The 27,712-nt window shown below is 38.6% G+C and overlaps 1 protein-coding gene across 2 annotated transcripts in view; it reads right to left on the bottom strand.

The window, feature by feature from the left end:
* Nucleotides 1-27,712, bottom strand: part of AHI1 (Abelson helper integration site 1) — a 227,370-nt gene that overhangs the window by 30,665 nt on the left and 168,993 nt on the right. For both annotated transcript variants that reach the window (XM_031935545.1, XM_023230652.1), the window contains exons 24-25: nucleotides 11,826-11,988; nucleotides 7,170-7,267 (exon numbers count right to left, since the gene is read on the bottom strand). In XM_031935545.1, the coding sequence (XP_031791405.1) occupies nucleotides 7,170-7,267; nucleotides 11,826-11,988 (261 nt within the window). The remainder of the gene's footprint in view (nucleotides 1-7,169; nucleotides 7,268-11,825; nucleotides 11,989-27,712) is intronic.

A 27,712-nucleotide genomic window follows, 5' to 3' on the forward strand; every position in this document is an offset into this window, starting at 1 on the left:
TTAAAAGGCTTTTCTCTACAAAAGATTTTGTTTTTAACTGTGCTGAGTAATTCAAAATGGGTTTATTCTAAGCCTGTTTCACAAGCATTTGTACATAATTTGTAGGTACGGCAATCCAACTTTGGTTTATGGAAAAAATTGAATTCAGTTTCTAAAATTTATCTCTTGGGCCTTCGCTTGTTTATAAACTACCATATAAATGTGTTTTTCTTTTGCCTTCCAAAAAAAAAAAAAAAAAAAAAACAAAAAACAAAAACTATGAACATATATTATTTTTTTACAGTAGAACAACTCTAATAATTAAAAAAATTTTAGTAATAACTTTCCTCCCCAAATAAATGGATCATACAGGTTAATACTTAGGCTAGCAAAAACAAAAAGGCTAAAAAACAAAAAAAGTCCCAAAATACAAAAAAATAGAACAAAGTTTGTCAGCACTACTTGTTTTCTAAGCTTCTGAGTTTCTCTCCTTCCTGATAACACCTATATTCTCTTTTCTATTAGATGCAATTTGTAGCACACCTTGGTAAAAACGTTCTGGAATGAACTTGGAGGAAAACATTATCCTGCTCCCACTCTCCTGTGGTATAAGTTGTTACTGATTTGTTCTGGGATGATTAACTCATCTCGTCCCCTCCTCCTCCAGCAAAGAGCCAGCAACAAATGCTGCCATCACCTACTAACATTTCAATGAACCAGATGAAATGCTGGAAGGTACCTGGCACAATCAGCAACAGAGCAGGTGTGTTCCACTTGGAAGAACATGTAAGATGCAGCAGCTGCCAAGCTATTAAGAAGTATAATTTTACTTCTTACTCTATAGTTTGAAAAGAAATAATTTTAAAAAGGAAAATGATTGAGGTTTCTTTTTCATTAAAAATAGAGTACAATTCTTGAAACTTACATATGAAGAAGGGTACAATGAAACAAACACAAAACAGGGATGTGGGCTGGGTAAGGTGGCTCAGGCCTATAATCCCAGCAGTTTGGGAGGCTGAGGCAGGTGGATCACTTGAGGTCAGGAGTTTGAGGCCAGCCTGGCCAACATAGTGAAACCCTGTCTCTACTAAAAATACAAAAATTAGCCGGGCATGGTGGTGCACACCTGTAATCTCAGCTACTTGGGAGGCTGAGGCATGAGAATTGCTTGAACTTGGGAGGTGGAGGTTGCGGTGAGCTGAGATCTCGTCACTGCACTCCAGTTTGGCAACACAGCGAGACTCTGTCTCAAACAAACAAACAAACAAACAAAGAAAACAAAAACAAACCAAAAAATCAGGGATGTAAAAAACCAGTGTGATACAAAACCTGGCTAACTGTGCAGGTACCAACTGTGTGTGTGTGTGTGTGTGTGTTGCTAACTAGATGGTAGAGGAAAATGGGCACTGGCCTGAGAATGTGGAGGCCATGCTCCTAATTAGCAGCATTATTTTAAACAAACTTAGAGTTTCCTGGATCTCAGTTTCCTGTAGAATGAAGGAGTTGATTAGAATCACCAAGGATGATCTCTGAGGTCCTTTCCATGTCACTAGTTTTGTAATTCTATGAACTTAGATGCCCCACAATTTTAGTCACTTTGTCAGAGACTACTTTTCATGTTCTTTCTTAAAAAAAAAAACAAAAAAAAACATATCTTATATGTGATAATAAAAATAAGACTTGTACATGAAATTAAATATCTGACAGACTCTGTGGGAGGTTTATAAGGTAAGGTATTGATAAAATCAAACCATATATACTTTAATAAAGGAGGTAAATTTAAGAAATGCAACTAGCCAGGTGCTAAGAAGCTCAGTTACACATTTCTCAAAAGTTGGCTGTTAGTTCCATGACTCAGAGTGCACCCAAATCATTTTAATTACTCAAGGCAACATTATATTTCTTAGGGGTTTCTTTTTACATAAACATAGATCATTTGTTATACTTTCTCTCACTGGGAAGTAAAATACTGTCTTACACACATAGCACATTCCTAAGAGGAAAAAATATATGCAGGATTATATTCTAACACGTGGATTCAGATAGAGAAGATCAAATTCTTCAACAAAAGAAATCCATGCATCTTAAGCTTTAAAACCTAATTTGAGTCTCATACCCTCCATTAGAACATTCCTACTCCCTGGCCCAAATGGAGTTTTACCCTCTCTAACTCCTTTACATGACTGTAAATTCCTTAAATGTATTAGAATTAAGGTTTGGCCATCAGTGGGATTAGTCTGAAGTAGACCTCAAGGGTTATGATGGTATCTGAAGAACTGGTCCGCTGCAATATGAGTATGAAGGCATGTTTGAAGCATGGAGATCAGTCTGTGAGGGGCAAAAGTCATAGGAAATTTAAAAAATCAACTACTGTCTAAACTAAGACTATGATGCAGTGAGTCCACCTAAGTAGAGGAGTGGCACAGGCAGTGACAACTGGGACATTTTGGAAGCGAGTAGGAGGTCCCTATCCCTAAGAACATAGGCACATCAGGAAGATGAAGGGGCAATACCAACTTCACAGGTAAGACACTGACAGAGTTCTTTATATTTCCTCTGGCAGAGTTGACGTTAACTCAAGGATAATAGACAGAAACATACCAAGAGGAGCGGGGGTCAGGTCACCTCAGTTTCAAAGGATAGCATGTTGCAGAATCAGGGACATGAGAAAATCACAGAAAGTAAAGGCTGTATCTTTCATAGCATCACACAGTTTTTAATATAGACTAAACATATTGTTAGCTGCCACAGCAACCCTTTATACCAATGTTATAAATGCTTCCACTGCATTAAAGGTTTTTATGTTGTAAATTTAGACCTCAGGTTTGTGTTACGTTTGTGTTAACCTCATGTTTATGTTATGGGCCTCATGTTCACGTGTTAAAATCCTAACTCTCAATGAGATGGTTATTAGAAGGTATTTGGGGGGTAATTAGGTCATGAGGGCAGAGCCCTCATAAATGGTATTGGTGGTTTTATAATGAGACACACAAAAACGCTTGCTTCCTCTCTCTGCTCTCTGCCCAGTGAGGATAAGTGAGGTTGCAAACCAGGGAGGAGACTTTGACCAGACCCTGGATCTGTCAGCACATTGATCATGAACTTCCCAGCTTCCAGAACTGTGAGAAAAAAATGTTGTTATTTAAGCCACCCAGTCTACATTTGTTATAGCAGACGCAACTAAGACAAGCATTTTCGTAAATTCCTAAATCTGGTGCTGAATTACAAACAATGGGTAATACTACACATGCAACATTTGCCCATTATCAAATTTCTGCCAATCCTTTTGACTGTATCCCTTACAGTCCTTACATTGTTGGAGGCAACCATCACCATGCTTATTTGAAACTGATGTTTTACCAAGAAACCATTTTTCTTTCAGTTCCTTACAGCACAGGCTATTCATTCTCACATGCCCATTTTCACATAGTTCATAGTTCTCTCATGAACCATGAGAGCCAGGAGTTAAGTGACCTCCTCTTAGCTCCCTACTGCTGATTTTAGGGTACTGTAATGCCAAAGCACTTTTCCTTGGGTGCTCTGACATCTGGTTATTACATCCTCTGCTTATCTTTGCATCTGTGATCTGCAGACCTGTGGTCACTCTAACACAATGGCTGCCAATGTTGGCTGCACATTAAAATTACCTGGAAAGCTTTTGAAATCTGCCCTTGCCAAGGTCCTATTTCACCAATTAAATGTATTTGAAGGGGTAGAGATTGTAATCCATATCTAGTTTTTTAACTGGTTTGGTGATTTCAATGTGAAGCCAAAGTTGAGACCTTTGTTCTAACCTAAGAATTAAGGATATCAGCTCTTTGTTCATCGGTTTCCTCTTCATCCTAACTCTTGCTATCATCCTGGAATCTTAATGTTCAAGAGTACAACCTATCCAACACTCTGGGTCCTAGTTCCTTGACCAGTTCAACTCTAACAACATGTTCCTCAATTTCACTTCAGCTTTTAGACATATTCTATGAATTTATCATAACCTGAGCTGCAAGACATCTGAGACACTAAATAAGCAAGAGTTTATGGCCTTGAACACTATAGTTCCAGCTTGCTGACTCCTTTTCCATGTGACACTATGCCTCTACCTGGGCCCCAGTAGCTTGCTTTCTAACTCTGCCAGTCTTCTGATTCTATGTCCTTTCCAACTGGATAATCCTCTATGGTGCGTCACTCTGGTAACTTTAACCTCTTGTGTTCCTTTCACATTCACAACTCCAGTTATATATTAAACCAAATCTGCCTCCTCTACTGCTATGCCTTAGATGCTGAGAAGAGACTACTGAAGAAAAAAATCCAACGGTACAGATTTATGCCACTTCCATTTTTATGGTATCCAAACAGCAGCTCCCAGAACTACTAAGGAATCTTTTCATATATCCTAAATGAGCCCCTATTTTCCTTACCCCAATGGTTATTATACTTCTTGTGCTCCTATCTCACTCCTTTTGCCTCTCGCATTAGAAGTAAACCTTGCTTTTTGTTTTGGAGAACATAAAAATATCTTTAATTTCTAGACTTCAACCCTTTATTAACTTATCTGCATCCCTATCCACATTTACCTGTGTTAGAGGGGCACTGCTCTAAGCTCCATACTGTTGACATTTTTGGCCAGAGAATTCTTTGTTGGGGGAGCTCTTCTCTGCATTCTAGGATATTGAGCAACATCGATGACCTCTACCCACCAGATGCCAATATTATCCCCCACCTTGTAGTTGAGAAAACAAAAAACATCTCCAAACATTGCCAAATGACTCCTGGAAGGCACAATCACTCTCAGTTGAGAACCCTCTGCTTGGAGCAAGACTAATCTGTCAATCTGTCTTTCCAATAAAGTATTTTCTGCTTTCTCCAAGATCCACTGTGTCCTTGGTGTCCTTTCTTTATCTATCTTCAACCTGAACCTGTCTATTGGCTTTGTCTCCTTAATATATAATTTTACGTCTGTCCATTATTTAAAAAATAATTCATGGACACCAGGCCTCCCTTTAGCCACTGCGGAATCTTTTTTTATTCTTCAAAGAGAAGCTCTGAGAGGGCTTCCATGAGCGTTCACATGCTGGGGCCTCATTCTACCTTTACTCTGCTCTTCAATCCTTGCCACTCTACTGATACTGGTGCAAAGCTACCAGGGTCCTCTGGACGACCAAATGCTTCGACAACCTAACTGCTTGGCTGTTTCCAGCTAGACTCTTCTTGAACCTCTCTACCTCTTCTGGCTTCCAGGGCACTTTTTTTAATGTTTATTATTTTTTCTTTTTTTCCTTTATTCTTTCTCAATTGTCTCTTCTTTTAACTCTCCCTTAATACTAGTGTTTAACTGGGTTCTGTCCTTGGCCTTCCCCTCTTATAACTCTATGACATACTTTCTGGGCTCTGCCTTCATTACAAGCTTCCATTTACTGATATAATAGAACTAACACACTAATTCTCATTTGATTTTGAAGCTCTACATTCTCTCAAATTCCAATCCTGCATTACTGGCTCCCAGTGAATACTTCTCTCTGGGAGCACTACAGATACTACTAACAAATTGAGATATCTAAAACCGAGCTTGTCATCTCTTACTCTGCAAGGAATGATGATTTCTTGCCCCTGTCTTCCCAAATCTTCCTTATTTAATTACTTCTGTTGCACCACTGTTTATTCAGTTGCATAAGTCAAGACGCTTAGCAAAATCCTAGATTCCAACCTCACTAATAAAATCCAATCAATCATAAAATCCTGTCAATTACAGCTTATGTCCCCTGCCCTCCATCCCCACTAGTTCAGGTTTTCATATTTTATTTCCATGGATTCCGAACTTCCTTGTGCTAGGTCCTTAGCTACCTCAAATTCAGCAACTATTCTGCTGCGCTAGAATGACCTTTCTAACATGCAAATCTGTTCATGTCATTCCCTGAATTACCTCCTTCAGGGGATTGATCCCCTTCGTCTCGAGTATAAAATCTAAGTGTTTTATCAGAGTATGCTACGCTCTTCTGTGGCCTGCTTCCTGCATTTCTCCCGTCCTTCTCTCTATTAGAACTTACGCCCAGACATAATCATAGATCCCATAACTTAATTATGTTATTCCCTCTGCTGGAAAGTTTTTTCTAACTTCACTGATTTAACACATATTTTTGCATCCTAGATGCCTCAGGTCAAGTATTTCCTCCTTAGGAACTCTACATGGACTCCCCCAGGGTATATTTAAGAGGCTTTCTTCGTATGTGTTCCCAATATACTGTGTATATATCTTCATTACAGTTTCTACCAGAGTCTACTGGACTTGCTTGCTTGCAGGTGTGTGCGCCAGTCTGTAAGCAACTTAAGGGCAAGTGCCTTGCCTACTCCTGAAACTCCTGTTTCAGTGGGGATTAATAGAGTGCATGGACGAAGGCATTCAATAAATACATGCTGAATGACTGAACAATACATGTCAGGTTCAACTGTCAAAAAAATTTATTTTGACATTGTAATGATATGTACATGAAATGTATTTGTAAAAAAAACCTATGTTGGTTCATGGAATCAAGAAGCAGTGAGGTTACTCAGTCTAAGGGAAGAGCTAATGTGGTATAATAAAAGTTTAGTAAGCAGTATACACGACAGTACAGCGCTTATTAAACATTCCTGCCAAAGCACTGATAACCTCAGAAGAATACTGATTAACATCCCCGAAGGGCCTGATGACACAGACGGAAACACACGACAGTTCTCTGGCTGCTGTGGCTGATAATACATCCACATTCATTTTTAACATAAAAACATTTAAAATTACTTCCAAGTAAAAGGAATGCTCCAGAAAGATAGAACATCTTAGTTTTGTGAACTCCAGTGATCTCCAGCATAAATGTTTACCTCCCAGGTGGGGCTGATGACACTGTCCGTACCACAGTTAAAGAAATAAGTGCAGAGTAGAGATAGCACCTAAAGCCACAAGTTCCACTTTGGGTCCTTGTCCTATCACTTAGGCTGTGACCCGGAGTCTACTTTAACCTCTCTGAGCCTCCTCAGTTTCCTTATCTGGAAAATGGCTATAATATTTGCCTTATGTATTTCATAATGATGTAGGTACCAAGACATAAAAAATAATGTGAACAATGAAGGATAACAAGCATAAAAAATAAAGTAGTATTTTATCCAGAGACAGTGAAAATCAAAATACACATGCAAACACATATTCTTAAAAACATTACCTTTTGATGAGCTGGAGACTTTTCTATTTTAGTTTTTTCCTCAGGGCTTAAAGGAGGGGATCGCTCTTTTATCTCAGGAGGCAGTTCTTGATACAGTGCTGAAATTGGAAAAAGGAATTCATGCAATCAAATTGAGGAGCACTGCTTCATGGGGGAAAAGCAATTGATGGTAGGGGCAAATACGAAATTAAAGAAATATTCAGCTCCTTGGTGTACCAATAAGACACCTAAAACTTACTTGTTATGGCAATTTGCAGTTTTACTCACTAGTTATCAAAAGAACTATGATTGGAAAATTTTAATCATCTGGATTTCAGAAATGTAGAAGGTGTCATTTTCACTTATTATGTGGTCAGACAGATGCTTATTTTATCTCAATACACATTTACCAGGAACCTGCTAAATGCCAGGATATCTGCTAGGAACTGCTGGAGAATATATGGAGATCATCAAAAGATGGTCTCCACTAGCAAGGAGCTTACAATCTGGTCAGAGAAAGACATCTTTACAAGTAACTGTAAAATAAATGTGACATTATTTGAAAGTGAAATAATTACAAAGACAAACTCTGATGTGGGGATGGAAAACGCTTAGTGGAAGAAGTGGTAGGTGTATTAGACTCTGAAGACTAGGTAGGATTTTACCAGTCAGAGGTATGCAGAAAAAATAATGTGGGGGCAGGGCACAGTGGCTCACGCCAGCACTTCGGGAGGCCGAGGCGGGCGGATCACTTGAGGCCAATAGTTTGAGGCCAGGCTGGCCAACATGGCGAAACCCCGTCCCCACCCAAAAATATAAAAATTAGCAGGGCATGGTGGTGGGCACCTGTAGTCCCAGCTTGGGGAGGCTGAGGCATGGGAACTACTTGAACCTGGGAGGTGGAGATTGCAGTGAGTCAAGATAGCACCACTGCACTCCAGGCTGGGAGACAGGGAGAGACTCTGTCTCAAAAAAAAAAAGGAAAAGATAATTTGGGAAGGTGATATGAAATTAGTAAGCATGGAGTTAGGACTCTATATGATATTGAATCTATATACAGTGTTGAATTTAAGATTCTTATAATCCAATATTCCATGTAATCTATTGAATCTATATAGGGTATTGAATCTAAAGAGCTATGTGCAAATTTTGAAGGGTTAAAACAAAAATGTATTTTGGTTAAGAACATCTCTGAATTGAAAGAAATTACTGAAATATACTTGATCAAAATCGTACAACTAAGATTATGAGATATACTAATTGTCTTCGTATGTGGAGTGGTTTTATTATTGGGTTTCTTTATCTCATATTTTAAGGGTGTTAGATGTGATGGGGAGAAGCTGATCATGTTGTTCTTTCCAGCGCCTTAAGATACAAAGAGAGTAAGTTCTTTATAACAGTGGAAGTATGAACTTCTTTTATTGTGGTGTTCTCTTAGAGGACAGGCTCTCAATTGAACAGTGGGTAGAGATTCTGCTCATACACTCCCTTAGATCATTGACTTTGCATAGTTGGCTTCAGATAAAGATCAAGGACAATTCTTCCTACTATTTTTAGACTAGAATATGCTACTGACAGTCATTTTTTTATCTAATGTTAAAACTGGGCAATTGAGTTTTTTGTTAAATTCAGGTAAAAAAAGGATAAAAGGGAAAGGGAAATAATCCCTAATGAAGTGTGAGAATTCAATCATTACAGTCTCAGATTTTCTAAGTTTTTTTTTTTTTCCCTGTTTGTTCTGGTCTATACGAGGCTTTTTAAAGAAGCAGTGACTGATGCCAAAAGAAAACATAAATTATTCTGGGATATAATAAAGAATTATGGCAGGTGAAGGATGGTCATTATTGAGACAAATAATTAATTTCTATATGTAGCCATCAACTCATCACTGCAATATGCCTCAGAGGTCTGGCTTTGATCATTATGGAAGAAGAAAAAATTTTATTAGCTTTTAAAATAAATTTATTTTTTGTGGAGATGAGTCTTGTTATATTGCCCAGGCTAGTCTCAAACACTTGGCCTCAAGTGATCCTCCCTTTTCAGCCTCCTGAAGTGTTGGGATTATAGGCATGAGCCACTGCATCTGGCCTTATCAGCTTTTCAATTCACTGTAGCTCAAACATCTATATCTTCTCAAGATCTGCAAGCCTAAGAGGTTATTTTTGTAAACTAGATTCTCAAGTTAAAGCACTTAATCCCACCTTGCCTAGAGATACACAAGTGAGAAAATTTAAAAAATATTTCCACTTGTATACGAAAAGAATAATGGATTCTAATATTTCGTTAAAATGAGGCATACTCCAGAGTATGTGCTGGCAGCTGTTGATTTAAAAAGCTTGATTTAAACCGAAGCTACCCCTGTTTAACCTCAGCTGTTGACCCTGTGGGAGAGCCAACGATGGGAAGAAGGAACTTGGCTATTTTAGATGATCTGGAAGTTAAAAGTGCTGAACTTATGGAACTTATATGCTGTCTTATGCCTACATGGGAATTAACCTGTCCTAAAATTTCTTCCTTTCATATGGTCTTATGTTTTTTCCATTACACAACCTCTTCTAAACACAAAAATATACCTCTAACAGAGTTTAAGAGTTGTATGTCAAAATTAGCTGGGCATGGGAGCATGCGCCTGCAGTTCCAGCTACTCATGAGGCTGAGATGGGAGGACTGATTGAGCCCGGGAGGTCAAGGCTGCAGTGAGCCATGACTGCATCACTGCACTCTAGCCTGGGTGACAAAGTGAGGCCCCGTCTCAAAAAAAAAAAAAAAAAAAAAAAAAAAAACAGAGTTATATGTCATTTACTACTTACAAGAAGGTAACTGAAATAGTTACACAGAAGAAATTAAGAATTTTGTTATGTGAATGAGAAGTGGTACAATTTTTGAGACACATAGCACTTTTTAGGGGAGGAGTCTGCTGACTGTGGCAGATAAGCTGAAGAAGGGAGCTGCAGTGAGACTTAGGGCACTTGAGAGACTGGGGAAGGGAGCAATGGGAAGGACCTGGCTGCAGACAAGGTCGTGGGAAGGTGCCAAAGATAGACAATTTTATCTAGGCTTAGCCCAGCATCTGGTAATCACGAAGGAAATTCTTCTTCCATTCCTTCATCTCTTTGGCTGTCAAAATTGAAAACTTATAAGTTATAATCAATAATATTTTTGTTTAGTCATAGTTTTGGGTTAAACAGTTTCATGGACTAGCCTGAAAACCAACTATTATTTATAATAATTATTTCTTTACAGAAACAAAAGACTTAAATATTCAAAACACAGATTGTTCTCAATTTCAAGGCTGCCTACACTACATTTTTTTTTTTTTTTTTTTTGAGACAGAGTTTTGCTGTCTTGCTAGGCTGGAGTGCAGTGGCACAATCTTGGCTCACTGCAACCTCTGCCTCCCAGGTTCAAGCGATTCTCCTGCCTCAGCCTCCCAAGTAGCTGGGATTACAGGTACCTGCCACCATGCCTGGCTAAATTTTGGTATTGTTAGTAGAGACGAGGTTTCGCCATGTTGGCCATGCTGGTCTTGAACTCCTGACCTCAAGTGATCTGCCTGCCTCAGCCTCCCAAAATGCTGGGATTACAGGCATGAGCTACAGTGCCTGGCCTGCCTACACTACATTTTGAATCAGAACCAGAATTTTTGTGCTTACAGAAGAAAAGCTTACAGATGCTATCATTTAATTCCTTCATTTTACAGAAGGTAACTGGGGCATATGAGTGTAAGATGTTGAGCTGAGGTTAAAAGTCAGTTTTCCTGACCCCTGAGTGTTGTGCTTTTCCTAGCATGCTATCAAGTTAATTGTGGATAGGATGTATTCTTCTGAAGAAGCACTACTACTGTACTTCTTCTCTTTAATGATAGTTTTAAAGTTATTATTATTTTCTGTTTTCAGGCTCTCTGCGTTAGTTCTGTTTTCACCTCTCAAGGCCTACTGGTGAATCTACAGCTTTCAGAAACCCGTATTTAGATTTTCTTTTCTAGTTCTTTTTTTTTTCATTTTAAGCTGTTATTTATTGAACAGAAACCATTATTAAAACACAAAGTAGAAATTAAAATACAAGATAGGTTCATACAGTCTTGTCACATCACATGGTAAGTTCTAGGCTTTGTCAACATGTGCATATAGCTTTTAAATAATTGTCATTTATCAACTTTGTGCTTACATATTTTCAGCTCTGGCTCATTTTGTTTTTTCCCATAAATGAGGGCTAAATTTACTTGAGAATGAAACAACTTATTGTAGTTTTGTTTTCACAGGTAACCAGCTAGGACTGAGGTATACAAAGTAAAAGAACTGCAGTTGGGGAACTAGAGGCTTTTAAGATGCCAGTCAGCTGAGAAGTCACTGTGGCAAGAGAAGAACTGGCAGAACTGTGCACGAGGCAGATGGCAGGGTCAAACGAGTTGAATAAGAAAGGTGGTAGCTAGAGGGGCAGGGTCCCCTGGGATAAGAAGTCCATGAAACAAACATTCCAATCTCAGAACGTAGCAGCTTTCTAACATACTAGTGCCTCCTCTTTTTATTTTTTTACATCATGAGAATGAAAAGCAATATCCATTGGTAAACATATGCAAAGGTTACAAAGACAGTAAATTAAAGACTAGAAAATGATAAAATCTTGGACTATCAGTTATACCATACTAGTAAACCAGGAAGGGAGCATAAAACTTACTTTCACTAGCCACATGATTAGCTGGAAAATAACCTTCCTGTCCCTTTCCTATGCTGCCATACCACCAGTCTTCATTATCTTTGAAAAACACTCGGATAATGTCTCCGCGATGGATGGTTAGTTCATCTGATCGATTCGCTGTGTAGTCATAAAGAGCCACTACCTAAGAGAGAGATAAGACCACCACAGCTTTATCACAACTGTACCACAGAGAAAACCCCCAACATTCACTTCCTCTTGCAGAAGAGCAGCTGAAACCAAAGCAGTACTTTGGTAAGTGTGAGGCTGTCTCAAAGTTTGCTAATGGGATGAGGGGTGGTGGGAACACAGCAGGAGAAGCAAGATAAAAGACTGTGGGATTGAGAAATGGTTACAAGCATTCAATACACTAAGATTAGCTTCAAAATAGCAGATGTTAATTTTTTTAAGTAAATTACTTGTGAAGCAAATTAAAAAAAAGTTTGCATACCATTTACTTTTTTAGAATTGTTTTATACTACCTTTAAGTCTCATTCTCTGTGCTAAGCAGATGCATCTGAAAAAAAATTCTTCAGAAGGTCTACAGTTTTACAAAAAGGAAAAACTCAGTGGAACAATCTGATTGCATCGCTTGGTTTACTGTTAATGTCTCTTTTTGAGATAAATTTCTGTACACACACATAAATTTTTTATGTTTTACATCAACAACTTAAACCTTCTATCTTTAAAAAGTATCCTTATAAGTTATTTTTACTTGATACGAATTTCAGAGGAAAAGCCTTTTTATGAGAATCCTCTTCTTTGTGTTATGGTAATCATATTTGATTTCCTTTTCTTTTGAAAACCCAAGTCAAAATGATATGGCAGGGGCTGCACAGGAATTTAAAAATCCTTGGCTGGGCATGATGGCTCATGCCTGTAATCTCAGCACTTTGGGAGGCCAAGGCAGGAGGACTGCTTGAAGCCAAGAGTTCGAGATCAACCTGAGCAATAAAGCCAGACCTTCATCTCTATACAAAAAAAAAAAAAAATTAATTGGGTGTGGTAGTGTGTGCCTGCAGTCCTAGCCACTCAGGAGGCTGAGGTGGGAGAATCACTTGAGCCCCAGGGTTTGGAGGCTGCAGTGAGCTATGACTGCACCACTACACTTCAGCCTGGGTGCCTGGGTGACACAGAAAGACCTTGTCTCTAAAAAAAAAAAGAAAAGAAAAAAAAAATCTCTTATAGTAGTTAAAAGGAGGAAGACCTCAATTCATTTTAGATTTAGATCTGATACACTGTATAAAGCAGGACATAATAACATCTATACTAAATAATACATTTAGGCTGTTTTCCCCTCTACTTAAACAGTATCTGAAAATGTTTGGCTTATACAACTACATATGTAATGGAAAATTACATATATATATGTAATTTATATATATATTTATATATATATTTACATATATATATATATACAACCATCAACCAGGCAATTCTAACAAATGAGTTTGGACTTAACTGCTGTCACCATATAAGAGCAGTAATGATAATATATATATATCATGTCCCAGTGTGCACAGCATGTGTGAGTCCAGGGAAGAGACACCTAAGAATCCAGTGTGGTGGGAACCCGGCATTAGATGTGAGAGCTGAGACAGAAGGGTAGGAGAAGCTGAGGCTAATGGAGTAAGTAGGGCTCAGATCATGCATGTTGAAAAAGTTCAGACTCAATAATATGGCTAATGGAAAGGCACAGAAGGGTTTTAACCAGAGGATTCCGTTACAGTTCACATAGCTGTTTCTGGTACCTTTTAATCCATTTAACAATATTTATTAACACATCAACCAGGCAATTCTAACAAATGAGTTTGGACTTAACTGCTGTCACCATATAAGAGTGGTAATGATAATTTAATTCAAATGGCTCAAATGCAATGCCTATTGTACAGCTTAGCATAGTATCTAATTTACAACATGTGATGCAGGGTATTATTTAAGGTTTACAAGTTATACTTTTATATCGATTAAGTCACCTACATAAAAGTGGAACTTTTAACTTTTCTCTTTGTTCTCCAAATTTCTCTTTCACTCTCTCACCTGGTACTATCATAGAAGAGGAAAGCTAATTAAAATGTACTGAGTGCTTACCATGTTCTAGATACCATGCTAGTTGTTTAGGTGTTATTCTGCTTAATCCTTATGACAACTTGGTGAGGCCTTGTATCCTTGTTTCCATTTTACAAAAGAGGAATTTGATGTCCAGAGAAATTTAGGAACTTCCCTAAAGTCAAGTAAACTAGTAAGTGATAGAATCAAGACTTAAACCCAGTCTCAATCTCTCTCCTTCCTTTCCTTCTTTCTTTCTTTTCCCCTAGTTCCAAGAAACTCTGTGATGGTTCGTTCCTGTTGTTCCTTATCCTGGTTGTGGTACACTGAAACACCACAACTTTAATGAGTCTCATGCAAATATGAGGTTAACATATGCTTATTTGTCTGGAGCCCTAGGTGGCTATTGGGAAGGAGACAGGCGAGATTCAGCTTAGGCAACAGAATCACTTAGAATATCCTGCATCAGGCTGTGTCACTGTGTGAACCTTGGAAAATCTGAAGCTTATCAAGTGAAGTCTGAAAAATTTTCCTGAATTTTACACACAGGGGTATCTTGATAAAAGAATCCCTTCAGAGGCACAGGGGTCCAAAAAGCCTATGAGAGTCGACACTACACCTTTTCTATTATAGTACCTACTGATTATTCTCTTCTTACAGAACCAAATACACACATTAATTTTGCATGGCCCACTAGTACCTGTAAACATGTTCTGCACTCTGTGACTGTTATGGACTGAATTGTGTCACTCAAAATTCACAGGCTGAAGCCCTAGCTCCCAGTGTGAATGTATTTGGAGACATGGCCTTTATAGAGGTAATTCAGATTAAATGAAATCATAGGGGTGGGGCCTGGATTAACAGAACTGGTATTTTTATGAAAGGAAGATACATACAGTGAGAAAGTGGCCATCTGCAAGACAACAGGAGAGGCAGTAGGAGAAACCGACTGTGCTAGCACCTTGATCTTGGTCTTCTAGCCTCCAGAACTGTGAGAAAATTAATTTCTTCTTCTTTTTTTAAAAAATTATTTTAATAGCTTTAGGGGTGCAAGTGTTTTCTGGTTACATGGATGAATTGTAGAGTGGTGAAGTCTGGGCTTTCAGTGTACCTGTCATGTAAATAGTATACAATGTACCCCACAGGTAATCTTTTTTTTTTTTTGAGACAGAGTCTTGCTCTCTTGCCCAGGCTGGAGGGCAGTGGTGCCACCTCAGCTCACTGCAACCTCCGCCTCCAGGGTTCAAGCTATTCTCCTGCCTTGGCCTCCTGAGTAGCTGGGATTACAGGTGCCCGCCACCATGCCCGGCTAATTTCTGCATTTGTAGTAGAGATGGGGTTTCACCACGTTGGCCAGACTGGTCTCAAACTCCTGACATCAGGTGATCCGCCTGCCTTGGCCTCCCAAAGTGCTGGGATTACAGACGTGAACCACTGTGCCCGCCCCCGACAGGTAATTTTTCATTCTTCATCCCTCTCCCACCCTCCTTCTACTTTTCTGACTTCCCAATGTTCATTATACCTCTCTGTATGCCTTTGTGTAGCTTAGCTCCTACTTTTAAGTGAGAACATGTAGTATTTGGTTTTGTTCCTGAGTCACCTCACTTAGGATAATGGCCCTAGTTCCATACAAGTTGCCACAAAATACATTATTTCATACTTTTTAAAATGGATGAGTAGCAGTCCACAAACATACACATACCACACTGAGAAAATAAATTTCTGTAAAACCACCCAGTCTGTGGTATTTTGTTAGGCCAGCCCTAGCAGGCTAGTACACTTTTAAACCTGATGGTATCAGATGAACCACTTACTACCACCCCAGCCTAAAACTACAAATAGGTAATGCCTCACTTGTATCCATTTCAGGTCCTCAGCAACTTACAGAACCGTGTTCCACACTATTAAGCTGTCATCTCCGGATGTAGAAATGTCTTTGTCATAAAACTCTACAACCAGCATCCCTGGGAGGGTGATGACTGGTGATGCTACATTCTCTAAAGCAAAGAAATGGGAGCATGTCATCATAATACCATTGTTGACATTTAAGTACAGGCAGACCTCATTTTATTGTATTTCACAATAAATGTGAAAGTGTGGTGTTATAATATGTATTATGTTTCTGTTTCCAGGTCCTGGTTCATAACTCCCATATCCTTTGTTACAGTTTTTTGGTTTAACGGTGGGTATGTTAGGCCTTAGGGGCAGGCCTCAGAAAACAGAATATCTCTGACCTTCTCCTGCTCTCCTTTTACCTGCCCCAAGGTAGGGCTCTAATCACCACCCCCTACCTTTCTAACTGTAGGTCTTATGAACAGTCAGAGGGTCCTTCCCCTCTCTATCCTGGAGGAAGGAATGCTGATGTCACAGAGTTCCATAAAAAACCTAAGAGGACTGGGTTAGGAGAGCTTCCAGATAGCTGAACAAATGGAGGTTCCAGGAGGGTGGCACCCCAGGGAGGTCATAGAGGCTTCCCCTTCTTCCCCCATAGATCGCTCTACGTATCTCTTCATCTGTTTCCTTTGTAACATGCCTTGTAATAAACCAGTAAATGTAAGAAAGTGTTTCCCTGAGTTCCAAGAGTTACTCCAGCAAATTAAGTGAACTGGAAGAGGAGGTTGTGGCAATCCCAACTTGAAGCCAGTTGGTCAAAAGTTCTGGAAGCCTGGACTTGTGAATGGTGTCTGGGGTTGGGGGCAGTCTTGGGGACTGAGCCCTCAGCCTGTGGGATCTGACGCTGTCTTCAAGTAGAGGGTACTAGAATTGGATTGGAGTACATCTAGCTGGTCATGGAAGTCTTCTGTGTTAAAAGTGGTGTGAGAGCACAGTGAAAACATGGTTTCAAAGTTTTTCCCAAACATGCAGATACTGCAATTTTTTTTTTTTTTTTGCCAACTGAAGGTCTGTGGCAACCCTGCATTGAGCAAGTCTATCAAGGTCATTTTTTTTTTCCCAACAGCATGTGCTTACTTGTGTCTGTGTGTCATATTCTGGTAATTCTTATAATAGTTCAAATTTTTCCATTATTATAATATCCGTTATGGTGATCTATGATAGGTGGTCTCTGATGTTAGCAATGTAATTGTTTTGGGGTGCCACAAACCATAGCCATAGAAAACAATAACTTAATTGATAAATGTTGTGTATGCTTTGATTGCTTCACCAACCAACCTACACCCTCTTACCCCCTACCACCAGGTCTCTCTCCCCTTCTTGGGCTTCTTATTTCCTAATTCCTATAACAGTATTGAAATTAGGCCAATTAGTAATTCTATAATGGCCCCTAAGTGTTCAAACCAAAAAAGAGTTGCAAGTCCTTCATTTTAAATAAAAAACTAGAAATGATCAAGTTTAGTGAGGAAGGGCTGTAGAAAGCTGATAGAGGCAAAACCTGGCCTTTTGTGCCAAACAGTCAAGTTATGAATACAAAGGAAAAGTTCTTGAAGGAAATTAAAAGTGCTACTCCAGTGAACACATGAATGATAAGAAAACAAAACAGCTTTATTTCTGATATGGAAGTTTTAGTGGTCTGGATAGAAGATCAAACTAGCCACAACATTCTCTTAAGCCAAAGTCCAATCCAGAGCAAAGCCTTAACTCTCTTCACTTCTATGAAAGCTGAGAGAGGTGAGGAAGCTGCAGAAGAAAAGTTGGAAGCTAGCAGAGGTTGCTTCATGAAGTGTGAAGAAAGAAGCCATCTCCATAACATAAAAGTGCAAGGTGAAGCTGCAAGCGCTGAGGTACAGGCTGCAGCAAGTTATCCAGATCTAGCTAAGATCACTAATGAAGGTGGCTATACTAAAGAACAGATTTTCTCAATGGAGATTAAACAGACTTATATTGGAAGAAGATGCCGTCTAGGACTTTCATAGCTAGAGAGGAGAAGTCAATGATTGGCTTAAAAGCTTCAAAAACAGGCTGACTCTCCTGTTAGGAATTAGTAACAGCTGGTGACTTCAAATTGAAGCCAGTGTTCAATTGCCATTTCAAAAATCCTAGAGCCCTTAAGAATTATGTTAAATCTACTCTGTCTCTCCTCTATAAATGGAAGAACAAATCTAGATGATAGCCCATCCATCTACAGCATGGTTTACTGAATATTTTAAGCCCTACTGCTTTGTGACCTTCTGCTCAGAAAAAAAGATTCCTTTCAAAATATTACTTCTCATTGGTCTACCAAAGAGCTCTGATGGAGATGCACAGAGAAATAAATGTTGTTTTCACGCCAGCTACCACAACATCCATTGTGCAGCCCATGGATCAAGGAGTAGTTTTGACTTTCAAGTTTTGTCATTTAAGAAATATATTTCTCAAGTCCATAGCTGGACATAGATAGTGATTCCTCTGATGAATATGAGCAAATAAGTTGAAATCCTTCTGGAAAGGATGCACTATTCTAGATGACATTAAAAACATTTGTGATTCACAGGAGGACATCCAATTGTCAACATTAATAGGAGTGTGGAAGAAGTTTATTCTGACTCTCATGGATGACTCTGAGGGCTTTAAGACTTCAGTGGAGGAAGTAACTGCAGATTTGGTGGAAACAGCAAGAAAACTAGAATTAGAAGTGGAGCCTGAACACGTGATTGAATTGCTGCAATCTCATGATAAAACAAATGGATGAAGAGTTGTTTCTTATGGATGAACAAAGAAAGTGGTTTCTTCAGATGGAATCTACTGGTGAAGATGACGTGAATCTTGCTGAAATAACAGAGGATTTAGAATATCACATAAATTTAGTTGATAAAGCAACAGCAGGGTTTGAGAGGACTGAATGCAATACTGAAAGTTTTACTTTGGGTAAAATGCTATCAGACAGCACTGCATGCTACAGAAAAATCTTTTGTGAAAGGAGAGTCAATCGATGTGGCAAATTTCATTTTTGTCTTATTTTAAGAAATTGCCACAGTCACCACAACCTTCAGCAACCACCACTCTGATCAGTCAGCTGCCATCAACACTGAGGCAAGACTTGCCTCCAGTAAAAAGATGACTTGCTGAAGGCTGAGATGATGATTGGCACTTTTTAGCAATCAAGTATTTTTTTCATTAATGTATGTACACTGTTCTTTTAGACATGGTGCTACTACATAATAGACCACAGCAAACATAATTTTAAACATAGTTTTTTACGTACTGAGAAACCCCCAAATTTGTGTGACTTGTTTCACTGTGATATTCACCTTATTGCAGTGGTCTGGAACCAAACTGGCAATATCTTCAAGGTATGACTGTCCAGAATTGCTATGCAATGAGGAATCAGGGTGGTTTCACATGCCACCATCTATCAACATGACGGCAGCCGAATCTAACCATTCAGTTAGGATTACTCCCTTAACATATTGAAAGGCAAAAACAATGTGGCTTATGGGAATCTGCTTGTATTTCAGTGTTTTTATCCAATGTGCTCTAAACTTCTCATACGAAGATCACCTACTGTCTTCTGATCAACATATTGTATGTAGTAAACTTCTTTGCTTGTTTTAACTTGGCAGTGGATTCTGAGTAAATCATAACTTCCCCATGTCCAATTAGATTTTATTATCTCAATATTTTATAACAAATTAAAGTTATATAAAGAAGTTAGGTGGCGCCGGGCGCGGTGGCTCAAGCCTGTAATCCCAGCACTTTGGGAGGCCGAGACGGGCGGATCACGAGGTCAGGAGATCGAGACCATCCTGGCTAACACGGTGAAACCCCGTCTCTACTAAAAATACAAAAAACTAGCTGGGCGAGGTGGCGGGTGCCTGTAGTCCCAGCTACTCGGGAGGCTGAGGCAGGAGAATGGCGGGAGCCCGGGAGGCGGAGCTTGCAGTGAGCTGAGATCCGGTCACTGCACTCCAGTCTGGGCGACAGAGCAAGACTCCATCTCAAAAAAAAAAAAAAAAAAAAAAAAAAGAAGTTAGGTGGCACAGTCCTATCCAGAAGTTTGTTCTGAAGTAACAGTCTATTTTCTCCTTGTTCAGTCAGGCATCACTATAGAAATATCTTTCTTGACCATTCTTTTGATGAGTGTCTATTATAACATACCATTTCTTGCAACCTGTGACTTGGCATGTAGGCATGACAGAATATCTTCAGCAATATGACTCGAATCTTGAGCTGACAGAGTAATTAAGAAATCTTTCTGTGACAGAAGTTTAAAGACACGAGCGAATATGTCCATCTTGGTAATGACAGGTCTGGAAACTGAGATGTTTCACAAAATCCATGCGGTCAAATTTTGACCACTGTTCACATATTTGAAACAGAGTTCTTTTTCTCAAAGCTCGGGCATAACCATGGTCTCAGTGTCACTGGACTGGCAAGTTGTGTTTTTTTGACACACGATTTTCAGTCTTTTCCAGCACTGCTGGAAAGCAGTGCTTTCCAGACACCATTTCTTGATTCAGGCAGAGTCTGCCAGGCTGTTGTAAGGTATCAGCGGAATTCCTTTCTGTATTATGTTTCAAGGGATTAAATATTATTATAGTGGTCTCTGAAGAATTCTCAATGACCCTTGGTCAATGAAACCAGTGTACTGAGGGAACACCAACCAGCAGAATTCAGCAGCATATTTGTTCCTTGCAGTTTTATCCACAATGCAATCCAATAATTGATATTTTTAACACCTCCAAGTCATTGGACAAGCTAAACACTGTATAAATTCACATGCATGAGCACTTTTTCCTTCAGTACTACTTCAACTGGGCCCATAATCATTTGGGAACTTCACTGTGCCAGTCTAATAAGGCATTGTGGCATCTGGATCCCACCACTTTCTTTATGCTTTCTCCTTGACTAACCTGATTTCAGGCTTCTGGCTTCCAGTACTGTGAGTGAATAAATGTCTTATGTTTTAAGGCCACCAAGTTTGTGGTAGTTTGCTCCAACAGCCCTAGGAAACTAATAGACATGATTTTTACTTTGGTAAGTGCTGGATTTTCTTCTATTTTTTTAAAGAGTGTTGGACTTTGTTCTGGCATGTAATTACTTGATACCGGTTTTCAGGTTTAGGTTGTTTTTTTTTTTTTTGAGACGGAGTCTCACTCTGTCACCCAGGCTGGAGTGCAGTGGTGTAATCTTGGTGTAATCTGTACACCAGACAGAGCACTGCAACCTCTGTCTCCCAGGTTCAAGCAATTCTCCTGCGTCAGCCTCCTGAGTAGATGGGATTACAGGCATGTGCCACCAAGCACAGCTAATTTTTGTATTTTTAGTAGAGACAGGGTTGCACCATGTTGGTCAGGCTGGTCTCGATCTCCTGACCTCATGATCTGCCTGCCTCAGCCTCCAAAGTGTTGGGATTACAGGCGTGAGCCACCGCGCCTGGCCCAGGTTTAGGTTTTGATATAGCATATTCAGAGAAGACTTTACTCTAGGGCTAAATTAACCCCACTATCAAGGTGTGACCTTCCTGATGATTCCACCTGATGCTCCACATATTGGGAATATTGAATAAAAATTACAAGCCATTGGACTAAGCTCCTGACTAACAATCAAACAGACCAGACTAACAATCAAAATGAAGTCACTTGTGCTGAAATTCTGTGTCATCAAACCAAAACTAACTTGCTAATTCACCTTCTAAGAAATTGGGAAAGAGAGAGAGCCAATTTCCCAAACAGGCCAGTTTAAATCTTCAACCAGTACGGTAATGAAGCTCCCTCTCTTTTAATCCTGACAACAAAAAGTAACCTGAAGTTAACCAGTTATTTTTCTATTGTTCTGTTTTCCTTTTCCTGATATACAAGGAAAGTAACTTTAAAAAACCAATCTGCTCTTTATTCTTTGTTTCTCCCCCCATTCCTTCTCTGTCTATAAAACTAACCTCTTTTGCCTACCTTATTGGAACATATATTCTATTTTATGGAATGAAATGCTGCCCCATTCTGGCAAATACGCCAATTAAGATCTTTAAATTTATTATAATTTTGTCTTCTGACAGAAGGTTTATCCATTCGGGCTATCAGAAATGTGAATTTTTGCCATCCTGTTCTTGTGCCTTCTACTCTCTGATGGTCCTTTTCTTACGAAGTTTTGTTCCACATATGTGCAGATCAGCACTCAGCCAAAGACTTCAGGTACTCCTTAGGATTACTGGTACAATTATTACCATTTAATATAGAGCCAAATATAGAGTAATGTTTTAATAATTATTTTAAAAGTGAAATAAAATATGCTTTAAGAAAGTCTCATTTCTCAATAATGTCAAAGATAAAAAATATTTGTAGAAAACCAAATTTAACAATAAATTCTGAATTGTACAGAAGCACATTATTAAATATTCAAATGATTCCTTTACTAATAGTGACACTAGGACTATATTTTATTTCATAAGAGGAATAAAGAAACATATAGCCCTATTTCTAGCATCATGTGGTAGAAACATACAGTCCCTTACCATTATATCCAGGGACAACCCTAAAGATATTTATAAAAAAGAAATCAAGGTCCTATTATTTTTAACTGATCTTATCTGGATAATAATAGATTAAGAAAACAGAGATAAAGAAAGTAAATAATTACACACAGTTTATTGCCTCTGTATCAGATAAATGATCTATTCCTATCTTGCTATATAATGCAAGGATAAGTGAAACTTAAACACTTCAAACAAGCATTTGAAAGTATTTAATTCCAAATATCTTCTGATAAAATAATGACCAAAGGTATTGGAAAGAATCAACTAGAAATCAAGAGAATGAGTTTTCAGTCCTGTGTAGGCCTCCAAGGTTAAAGTACTCAGATTATATATCTGTAAAATAAGAGGTCTAGACAAGATGATATGTGGTATACCTTCCAGCTTTAAAATTTTACCAAACTAAGTACTCAAATAACTATTTCAAAAGAACAACATTCATAGATTTTAAGGTAAATTGAAGATGTTAATTTATTGGATAACATCGTAGCTTTATTGTTTGTGACCATACATTAACTGGAAAAGCTTTGTCTGATTGCTGCAATAGTATATAGGAAAAGCCTCTTAGTAGTAATTAGACAACAATAACGATAAAGCATTTCCTCTGAATTTACCATTTGGAAATACTTTTCTTATTCTCTGACAAATAGGGATGACTTTCTAAGTTAGACTGAACTTGACCTTTGGGCTTCAAAAATAAAGCTACTTTACATGTGAAAGCTCATTTTTATATGATGGCTGGTGCTATCATCTGAATGTTTGTGCCCCCTCAAATTCATATGCTGAAACTTAATCATCGATGTGATGATGGGGCCTTTGGGAGGTGATTAGGTCATGAAGGCAGGAATGGAATTAAAGCCCTTACAAAAGAAACCCCAGAGAGCTTCCTTGCCCCTTCCACTTGTGAAGACACAGCAAGACAATGTCATCTATGAACCAGGAAATGGGTCCTCATCAGACATCAAATCTGCCAGTCCCTTGAGCTTAGACTTCCCAGTCTCCAGAAATGTGAGAAACAAACTTCAGTCATTTATAAGTCTATGGTATTTTGTTACAGCAGCCTAAACAGACTAAGACAATTGGTATGAATTAAACCTTTTCTTACTGCGAATCACAATTCACATACTTTGTTATAAGAAATAATTGGTGTTACATTGAAAAAGTTTCTAAAATACATGTTTTTATTGGCTATTCGTTAAAAAGAAATCAAGAGAATTCTGCAGACTTTTACACATTGGACTACAGATTTGTTAAGAGAAGAAAAAATCATAGTGTATTTTCATTTTCTTTCTTGGGAGGAATAATCTGCTCACTACAAAAAGAAAATTATGAATCACGATTTAGATTAGGGTTCTCAAAATGTATTCCCCAGACCTGCAGCAGCAACATCACCTGGAAACTTGTTAGAAATGTGAATTCTTGGGCCCTACTCCAAATCAAGGGCATCATAAATTCTGGGGATGGGCCCAGTAATCTGTGTTTTAGCAAGTCTTTCAGCAATTCTGATGTACCTAACATTTAGTTAATACTTTATTTTACTGGTCTACTTTATAAAACATATATACTTATTTCTGCACATATCAAGTAGTAACTGAATGGGTAAGAAACATAATTTAAAATATAAAGTCGAATCTTAGAATGTTACTGGCCAAACTTAAGAAATGAACCTACTCTCCCTTTCTGAGTTATTAGCTTTACTTATCTTGCTTAGTTTCCCACCTGTCACACTGAAATGCTCTCTAGCTCTAGATTTGGTCAATGTAACATCTACTTTGTCATTTTTTTTTTCAACAAGCTTATGCTCAAACTGCAACTAGGAGTCATAGTATATAATTTTTAGGTTTCCTTAAAATCTCTTAAAGATTAGTCAAATTTTAAAATAGAAAAATACATAAACTTTAAAAATTGAATCTGTTAATCCAACAACAATCATCAGTTACCTATTATCAAATACTCTTAGAGGCTAAGGAGAGAATAATGAATAAAAGAAATAAAAAGAAAACCCCACCCTCAGAGAGTTTCCATTTTTTGGGATGTTACATTGTATTTGGTTTGGTATTCCTTTTCAAAAAAAAAAGGGTATCTCCAACATTTGTAAAAGTTACTCTTCTGTTTCTCTACTTTTATGTTGCTAATAAACAGTACCAAGGTGCATGCAGATATATAATATTAAAATAACTTGTGCATGAATTACTTCAGAAAAGTATAATGAATTTCTTTAAATTCTCTTAATGAACTGTAAGCTATAAGTAAATGTAAAATTACTAGTAATAGACACAGACAATATTTTTAAATGAGAACAAATTCAAGTATTTGTAAGTAACATCCTACTCACGATTTACAGATACAGTTTCAGTAGTTATAAAACATTTTAGAAATATATAAACAGGGCAGGGCGTGGTAGCTCATGTGTGTAATCCCAGCCGAGGTGGGTGGATCACTGAGGTCAGGAGTTTGAGACCAGCCTGGCCAATATGGCAAAACCCCATCTCTACTAAAAATAGAAAAATTAGCTGGGCATGGTGGAGCACACCTGTAGTCCCAGATTCTTGGGAGGCTGAGGCAGTAGAATCGCTTGAACCCAGGAGGCAGAGGTTGTAGTGAGCCGAGATTGCACTACTGCACTCCAGCCTGGGCGACAAGAGTGAAACTCCATCTCAAAAAAAAAAAAAAAAAAAAGAAATACATAAACATCCACATTTATAAATACAGACATACACTACATAATGACATTTCAGTCAATGACGTACCATATATGACAGTGGTCCCATATAATGGAGCTAAAAAATTCCTATTGCCTACTTTTGTTATAGCTGTCATAATGTCTAAGCACAATTGATTTTTAAATAAATTTAGTGTAGCCTGGGCTGGGTGTGGTGGCTCACACTTGCAAATCCCAGCACTTTGGGAGGCCGAGGTGGGAGGATCGCTTGAGTCCAGGAGTTCAAGACAAGCCTAGGCAACATGGTGAAACCCTGTCTCTACTAAAAATACAAAAATTAGCCAGGCATGGTGGTGCATGCCTGTAGTCCCAGCTACCTGGGAGGCTGAGGCAGGAGGACAGCTTGAGCCCTGGAAGTCGAGGCTGCAGTGAGCTGAGATCATGCCACTGCACATCAGCCTGGATGACAAAGTAAGACCCTGCCTTTATAAGAATCTCCTGTATCTTATGAGGTATTCTGTTTTTTAAACATCTCATTTAGATGTTTTAATTTTATTCAACCAAGGTTTTAGAAGTCGTTAGCTCTAAAACAATCATACAGACCTCAGTTGGGTTTTCTCTCAGCACTGATGTTCATTTACTGTTACTGTTAATCATCTGATACATTATAGACATGCCTGTGTATTTGTCCAGATATATTTAGGAATATAGATATGTACCATTTACTTAAAATGCTTGCTATGTCTCAGGAAGGTGTTAACCATTTTATACTATACATATATATGTATGCACATATACACACACACACACACACATATATTCCTAACTACCCCATTTAGTATTTATCATGCCTTAGTTTCCTTAACTATAAACTAAAATATTTGTTATTTTTAAGTTATACAGTTTAGCAGAGTAGACATGTGAGCAAGTCTGCTTTTCTCCCAAGTCTATGCTCTTCTTAATCGCTAGACTTACATTATAAGCACTCATGGAACCATGGGAACACAAACCTGCTTGGTTCACTGCTTGTCACTTTCCTTAAAATTATGCCAAAAAAAGGGTCTTAAAGACTTAGCATTTCTGTATTAATAATGAAGGCACCTGAAGAAGATCAACAAAGTACTTTTCTGCATACTCATTTCTCAGTCACAATCTGTTGAGGCCACCAAAGGAGGAAGCTACATGGGATACTGAAATGAGATCAAGGTGGCGGCATACACGTACCACATACACATATATGTATATATTAACATAACTACTATGCATACATTAACATTTGTGTCTATTTGATGACTGAAGTTGGTACTTAGGGGTGGCAGGAAAGTACTAAAATGACTAGAGGAAAGTTACTGTGGAAAGGCTGTGAAGAGGCCAAGCACAGTGGCTCATGCCTGTAATCCCAGCACTTTGGGAGGTCAAGGAGGGAGGATCACCTGAGCCCAGAAGTTCGAGACCAACCTGGGCAACACAGTGAGACCTCCATCTCTACAAAAAAAAAAAAAAAAATTAGCTGGGTGTGGTGGCATGCATCTGTAGTCCCAGCTACTCAGGAGGCTGAGGTAGGAGGAGGCTGCAGTGAGCCGTGATGATGTTGCTACTGCACTCCAGCCTGGGTTACAGAGTGAGATTCTGTCTCTGAAAAAAAAAAAAGAAAAAAAAAAGGCTGTGAAGAAATCTTGAGTACTAAAATTAAATGAGAAAGCAGATAGCCGGACATCGATAATTAATTGCTTATTTTACTAAAACACTGAGGCGTATCTAATTCCAATGTCAATCCAAATATTCTAGGAGAAGCTCATGTACATGCATATGAGCATTTGGTTTACGGGGAAGAAGATAAGGATATAATAACAGAAAGGATAATGAAGAAGCATAGTAGAAAACATCCCTGGCTGGGTGTGGTGGCTCATGCCTGTAATCCCAGCACTTTGGGAGGCCAAGACAGGTGGATCATCTGAGGTCAGGAGTTCGAGACCAGCCTGGCCAATGTGGTGAAGCCCCGTCTCTACTAATAATACAAAAAAAATTAGCTGGGCATGGTGGCACACACCTGTAATCCCAGCTACTCAGGAAGCTGAGACAGGAGAATAACTTGAACATGGGAGGTGGAGGTTGCAGTGAGCTGAGATCGCACCACTGCATTCCAGCCTGGGCGACAAGAGTGAAACTCCACCTACAAAAAAAAAAAAAGAGAAAAGATACATCCCTACGTTAGCATATAATTCTAATTGTGATACATAAGGAAATGTAGACAGTTGATTAGGGAACTCTAAAACTTATGAAAGAGTATTTTGAATGGCAAAATAGAAAGTAGCAAATAGAATCTTCAGAAACAAATGGAAAACTCTGAGCTTAAGGATAAATGAGTAAAGGGGAATCACTTCCAGAACACTGAAGCAGTGAAATGGGTTCCTCCACCAATGCAAGAACACTGGGATTAACAATCAAAATCAACTTTATCAGAACTCTGAAAACTAATTAAAGGCTTGCAATAATCTCAAGTGTGTGAATTTAAGAATAACAGCAAATATCAGCAGAAACAGCAAGCTTTGTGGAATTTTAATTTTCTCTATTCCTATTATGCCCTTACCAACTTGGTGGTAGCCTTACAAGCCAATAATCTCACAACTATGCAGTTGCTAGACAGGGCAGAATGGTTCTGGAGCACCTCCAAAGCCCAATCTCAAAGAAATGTCACTTTATGACCTGTGTAGCAGCTCCCTGAAAAGCTCCATTCCCAGGGCTCATCCTCCC

Source organism: Piliocolobus tephrosceles, chromosome 5, assembly GCF_002776525.5.
Source record: "Piliocolobus tephrosceles isolate RC106 chromosome 5, ASM277652v3, whole genome shotgun sequence".
Lineage (NCBI taxonomy): Eukaryota > Metazoa > Chordata > Mammalia > Primates > Cercopithecidae > Piliocolobus > Piliocolobus tephrosceles.